The sequence below is a fragment of the Anser anser genome (genome assembly GCF_964211835.1).
Source record: "Anser anser genome assembly, chromosome: 4".
Taxonomy (NCBI): Eukaryota; Metazoa; Chordata; class Aves; order Anseriformes; family Anatidae; genus Anser; species Anser anser.
This window is the reverse complement of record NC_139724.1, coordinates 51,317,527-51,324,234: the sequence shown is the minus strand read 5'-3', so window position 1 is coordinate 51,324,234 and position 6,708 is coordinate 51,317,527. Positions and strand designations below refer to the sequence as shown.

The window sequence follows — 6,708 nt, the reverse complement described above, 5'->3', positions numbered from 1 at the left end:
ATGGCAAGAATGTGGCAAAAGGAGAGAGTCCAGGTCATCAAAGTATTATTAAACTGAACTACTAATACTAGTACTCAGCGCACATGCTGCCTCCTACCGGAGGAACTTAGAAATGTTCCAGTATTTGAGGGCATTGTCTTGGAAAGACAACCTCCATTCTCCAAAATAAATTTATTTGCACTGAACTGTTGAACAAACACAAGTTTTTTGCACATTTTTACCGTAACACTATTGCCGTTTTCTCAACCTAACTATGCAATTGTTAAGGTATGAATGAACTGTATATACTCAACTGCCTTGTGAAGAAATCCCCAACTATGCATTTTTTATTTAACTGAAATGCCTATATAACACATGAATTAATCAATGTAGTTTGCAAGGATCCAGTATTCAAAAAACTTTTTCCTGTTCTATGAGAAATGTTCTGAATTGTTTATTAATTTACAGATGAAAAGGGTACTAAAAGACTCCTGAAAGATCCCTCAATTTTGATTCTTTTAACTGGTTGATAAAGAAGGAGCATGCAGGAAGATAGCCGAGTTCTTCTTCTGTGGGAGTTGCCATCCTCATCTCCTTTGTTTTCAGTAAGTCTCCTTCCAGACAGGAATTGTGGCTGCGCAATTTCTAAGATTACCCAAGGAAGAAGGTGGGAAGCAAAAATTGCACGTGTTAACTGCTCCATGAGGTTGACTGTGATCTATAGTAGAGACACAAAGCGTTCACCTGGGGCAGGTGCCACTGAAGTAAAGCAATCTCTGTGACACCTAGCTACCACCTCAGAGACCCCTTTTAGGACTGAGCATCCACTGAGGAAAAAGGGGAAAGGAGGAAAAGGGGTGTGATGTCTCAAACCTATCCTCTCAACAGTACTTTATTTTAAACCCAGGCCTCCGTGTCGAAGGAGAGCCAGCAGAGCAGCTGTTGAGAAACTGTTAAGAAGGAGAAGCACTGGCAAAACGAGGCCCTGGCTGGCGGCAGCCTCTCCCTCCAGCCTGGGCCCTGGGGGGCTTTCCCTGGCTCCCTTCCCTTCCCTTCCCTTCCCTTCCCTTCCCTTCCCTTCCCTTCCCTTCCCTTCCCTTCCCTTCCCGAGGGCAGGCCCCGGCCCGCTGCCCGGCCTCCACCGCCATCTTCCGGCCGCGGTCGCCGGGGCCCTCGTTGCAGAGGATGCGACAGGTTCCCCCCTTCGGCCATTTCAGAGCGACCAGCGTTGTTTATCCTCTTTGGTTTGAACGCTATGATTAGGCAAGTCGATAGATTTTTATTTTGCACTGTAATAAAATCTGTCCTGTTTCTTTATTTTACAGTGAGACAGTCGTTTTCAGTAGAGTAGCCTAAATGACGACACAACGCTTTAGTGCTTATCGTGAAATTAATAGCTTGTGAGATCAACATTACACTGCCCTCTCTTGCATGACCTCAGTGTCTATATTTCATAATAAACATGACAGGTAAGTCACAGTTTACTTTCTTAGGTCCAAAAAGGCTTTCAGCTTCCAGAAATCCTGGCTATTTGAAGCCCCTTTCCCCGGAGTATTAGCTCACTCTTACCAGCCAAGCCAGATCATTGCTGCTGCAAAATGTCCTCTTTGTGTGGGGCTTTGGCAAGAGTTATGTACTAAAACAGCTCTTATAAATCCTATTCTTATATGTTAAAACCTACATCTCCTATGATCTAAGAGGTATCCTTTAAATCACACATAAAAAATAAAAAAGATACTGCCTATATCCTATTGTGAAAAACAATATTATAAAAGCAAATCCCATGTGGCTTGAGTTCCTAAAAAACAATTATTTCTTAGCTGGTTCAGCTTAAGCTGGTCATAAAATGAAAGAACAGTGGAATAATTTCCTTGTGGGACATATATGTTCCTGGGAATAGCATTTGCTTGGATTCTTGTACCTTCTTGTGCAAAAGTGCCCATTAAAAATCAGGTTAGAATTCTTGTTAGTTTGAACTTGGAAGACAGAGTTGGTTGTCATAATTTAATATGTCTCTCAAACACTACTTCTCCTTAAGATTTACCAGAATGTACCTCAGAGCTATGAAAATGGACAGAACTTGATAGATAGAAACCAATAAATGCAGGTGCTTCAAATTAATAAACACAAACCAAAAGAGAGATCCTTGACCCTCCCAGGAAAACAAAACAAAACACCTTTATTTATAAAGCTTTTTAAAAAGGCATCAGAAATAACCAATAATGAGTTCAGTGCTCGGCTGTGGAATTTTCCATTGTCAGACTACAAGGATGTCAAGGAGCTGAGGCTTCACAAGGTAGGATAAGATGTACAGGACTTGTGGCTGCTTCTCCAAAGAACCTTTTAGAAAACACTGCAGGTTTGCCAGGATCGTGAAGTTCATCACATACACCAATGGCAAAGCTTTCCCAGTGTGCGTATTTAACATTAACACTCCACATATGCATACAGCAGATGAAAGAAGAGGAACTATTACAAAGCATGATAAAAACGGTTTGTTTGTCTATTAGAGAAACACAAAGACTGTTAATTGCTTGAAAAAAATCCCCAAGAAACAAAGACCTGAAGTAATGCAAGCACAGTGTGGTTAAAAAAAGTATATCAGTAATAAAAGCATTTAGAGCATGGAAAACCACATAAGAATTACACTGTAGGGTATTGTTCTCATGCTAATGGAAATAGGAGTTCAGGGTGAATGAAAAGACTTCAAAAGTCACAGCAGGGAACAGTCAACATACTTCTGAGTAAAACATTAAACTGTGTCCTCACTATGCACAAGAAATCTTGTAATATTATTTTTAAGCCCTGGCTTATCTGATTCTTGGATATACTTGTTTCTATTTTACATGCAGTCTGGCTTATCTTTTAATAGAGAGGAATGGCTGACAATTATCAGATGTTCAAGGTTTAGGATTTTCACTTTTCAGAGTGAAGAAGGCAGTGAAATGACCACAGGGTTTTGTCTTCTCTAAAGCTGTATAGCTGTATGCATACTTCCTCTTCTACAGCAAAGTCCTGCAACGCTGGCAGATTCAATGAGGTTATAGGTGCTCAAATCCTGTAATCGGACTTGATTGTACCTGACATTTCTAATACATACTACAGTGAACGAAGACCCATTCTACTGAGTACAGTACTGGAATGACTCTGGGGCAATGTTAGCGTATGTCCCATTTTACTGAAAAAGGTCTCTAGTGAGTCTCAGTATTTATTAGTCCTGTTTTTACGGCTAATTTACAAGAGGTGAGGTTATGCTTCAGCACAGGTGTAATAAATGAACAGTGTTTTGTTGGGGCCAGTTTACTGTAACCTTGAGAAAATGGCAACCAAGTCTATTTAATGTTTATAAGTATAAATATACATATGGAGATTTGCATAACAGCGGCAAAGGTAATGATTAAGAAGCTTACACTGTTGTGTAAACAGGCACCAAATGACCTGCAAGTCTTTGTGCTTCCACTACAGCTGTGGCAGGTGCCTAACTGTAAACTCAACCACACCATTTTTTTTTCTGATATAGTGTTCTTAATCCTCAACCTGTACTTTTATGCTGTTTTCCTCTATTTCTCTGGCACTTTCTTCTGCTTCTTAATCGTGCGTCATCAGACACATCTCTACTGGGCAATATGCAAAGCCAATTTCTCCCAGGTGTCTGACAGTTCTATAAAATTCTGTGTTTACTTTGGGTTTCAAAACATTCTTGCTCTACAGTTTGAGCCCAAATAAAGCACTGGCTTTTACAATCACTAACTTTAGAAAGGTTTACCCCTGTCAATACCTATTTAATTGTGGGGGCAGTGAATTCTGTTAAATTCAGATAAGATTTTATGTCTGCCTTATGTTCAGAGTATATTAAACAATATTATAAAATACAGATGCTCCTTCTTCTGTGGGTAGAAACTCTTACTGTAGTATGCTATCAGCTATATTTGCTGATTTGCCATAATTGTATTCCTGTGTAGACTGAATGCTATTGCTTTATTATTATTATTATCAGCTACACATTCAGCACTCCAAGAATAAAAAACTGTAGTGAAAAAACACTCTTATGCATATATGCATAACAAAACACCCTGTAAGTGTTGAGATTTTATATTTAAGACATCTGTTTTCATTTCAAAATACATTACACTTAAAAAATCCCTCTTCCCTCCCAAGTGCAGGTGCCTGTTTGTTTGTCAGCTCTACAAAAAGAACTGGAATTGTAACTTTGTTATGTTATGTTTGAAGCCAAACTTAGTAGCTACTAAGAATCTCAGAGAGAGAGTACTCAGGATACAATGGCTAAAATTGCCAGGAATTGCATTATTTTCATTGCATTGTGAGTTTAATGGAAGCCACAAAAGCATGTCAGGTTCATGATTCCCAACGTGTCTAGTTTTACTGGAACTCCACTCCTAAACCATGAAGCAAGATACTATAATTACAAAAAGTATTGCAAAATTGTTTCAAATATTTATTGGCTGAATATGTCCTGTGAGCATCACACTCATGCTGTGCAGCTAGAAAAGCAGCCATGTTCTGTGTTTACTCTGATCTCACCTTATGTGTTCCCTTGGCGTCATGCCACAGCCAGATGAAATGGTGTCATCACTTGCATAATCTTAAACCAGCCGTAAGTGAAATTTTCTCAAATAAATAAAATGGAAGAAGCATTTAGTGACATGGATCTTGAAGAAGAGAAAAGAGAAGGAGGGCCATTAAACCCGAGTCTCACTCTTCCTGCCCTAGAGAAGTTGACTTTTCCACCAAAATACCGGTGTTTATTTTTTTTTAGTTTACTCCTATGGATTTAGAATTTCACAGGTAAAGCAAAGAAAATGCTTATCCTAAGGTTTATTTAGAGTGGTACAGCAGTTTAACAGAAATTATAAGATACAGCTGGCAGCTTCCTAGGGTAATGTATGAAGATTAATAGAATTTAAGAAGGCAATGTATTCCAACAGCAAATGCACTTCTTAATTCATAGTTACAAATGTATGTTTTATGCCAAAAATGAAATTACAAAAATTAGCTTTTGTTTATGTAATCCTTTTGCTGTAAGTTGGCTGTAGTGATCATGGCTAGGCTTGTATAACGGAGGGTTTCTTCTAAAATTGACAACTACAGTGGCTTAAGCCTCAACCCAGAAATCTCAGCAAACTAAATGCTTCTTTTGGTGATTTCTGCAGACAGTATTTCTTATCAGGAGTCCTTAGTCTGGGGACATGTCATTCAGGTGGGCACAGCGCTAATCTGGAGACACCACTGACACCCCCCATGTACTAAGGGGTAATCAACCATGTATTTATGCAAGCAGCAAGTGAGTCACCTCCTGCTTTGCCATCCTGTGGGATGGCAATCCTTTGCTTGTTTTCGTGCTTGCCCGTGGGCGAATGTTCCTTCAGTAGCGGTGAGGCAACATCTATTCACGCTCTCTTGTCACCGAGCAGTGAAGAATAAATTTGGGCCGTCCATTTCTAACTCGCAAAGCGTGACTTCCACGAAGAAACACCTGGTTTAACCGAACATCTCTTCACATCATGCTGACCGTGCCATCCCCTCGCCACGGTGCCACCTCGGCACATGCCTGGCCACCACGAGCATCTCCAGCTGCACCTCTTCTGGGGCTTGCCCATCTTCGCAGCCACCCCGGGGGCTGAGGTGTGGGTCAGTGCTCGCCCTCACCAGCACTGGAGAGAAAGGGGAAGGGAAAAGAGAAGGGAAGGGAACCCCTGTCCTCAGCCCCCAGCAACCGGAGGCGTGAGGGAGCCGCCATTTGCGCCAGCGACGGCTGCTCGGGCTGAGGCGGGGGAGCGGCGGCAGCTCCGGGGGGAGAGGCCCCCTCAGCCCCCTTCGGAGGCCGAGCCGTGCCGTGCCGGGCTATGCCGTGCCGGGCTATGCCGTGCCGAGCCGTGCCGGGCACTCCGGCAGGCGTCGCTGCGGCTCCCGGTCCCCATCGGCCGCGTGCCGGGTGAGGCGGCCGGGGTGAGGCGATCCGGGCGGCGCCTGGCACTCGGCTCCCCGGCGCTCGGCTCCCGGGCGAAGAGGCGCCGAAGCCCCCGGCGAGGCGTGGCGGGGGGATGGCCGCCCTGTGGAGGGCCGCTCTCTCCGAGAGCCTCCTCGGTAGGTGGCGGCGGGGCCGGGGCGAGCCTCCTCCCTCACGGCCGCGGAGGGCAGCGCCGGGGTCTGTCCGGGACCAGGCGGCGTGCCCTGAGGGGGACGCGGCGGGGAAGGGGCGAGGGAGCGGCAGGGCTTCGGCTGAGGGGAGCCGGGGGGCGCCGGGGCGCTCCTGAGGGGCCGCGGGGAGATGCCGCTGATGAAAGGTGCTTTAAAGTAAGATCACCCCTTGGAATGTGAATAAACGGCCGCTGGTCAGCGTTCTTCGGGTTTAGACCATTACACTTCCCCTTTTTTCTAGTGCCTGTTGACCCTTGGGTCAGTCGAGGAACCCTTGCGTGCTGGCGGCTGATGTTTGCACAGGTGTTTGTAGGAGCAGCGCTGCCCCGACCAAGCTGCAGCCCTGAGGGTGGTCGCCCTCAGGTCACGCCTGGGGTCTGTCAGCCTCAGGTGCTCGGTGAGCCTCCTGCAGACCCCACGGGAGATCCCACCGTGTGCACGAGCGAGGTGTCTTCAGGGGAGCGGAGCAGAACACACCGTGCTTACGGCCACACCGGGGCTTCTCTGGCGTGCAGAGCCGAGCAGCCTTTCAGCATCAACGCCCAGCCCCTGTGCTAAGCGAGATGTAGT

The 6,708-nt window shown here is 45.0% G+C and overlaps 1 protein-coding gene across 5 annotated transcripts in view; it reads left to right on the top strand.

The window, feature by feature from the left end:
• Positions 1-1,223: 1,223 nt before the first annotated feature.
• The window catches only part of CWH43 (cell wall biogenesis 43 C-terminal homolog), a 30,830-nt gene continuing 25,345 nt past the window's right edge, over positions 1,224-6,708 (top strand). The window contains exon 1 of one of the 5 annotated variants that reach the window (XM_083835669.1): positions 1,224-1,242. Coding sequence is in view for 3 of the 5 variants with exons in the window: in XM_083835665.1 (XP_083691791.1) it covers positions 6,430-6,535 (106 nt within the window). In the remaining 2 variants the exon portion in view is untranslated. Of the gene's footprint in view, positions 1,243-1,297; positions 1,449-4,812; positions 5,623-5,643; positions 6,085-6,152; positions 6,536-6,708 lie in introns of those variants that run through there. The other 4 variants (XM_083835667.1, XM_083835668.1, XM_083835666.1 and 1 more) reach the window with 4 other exon arrangements.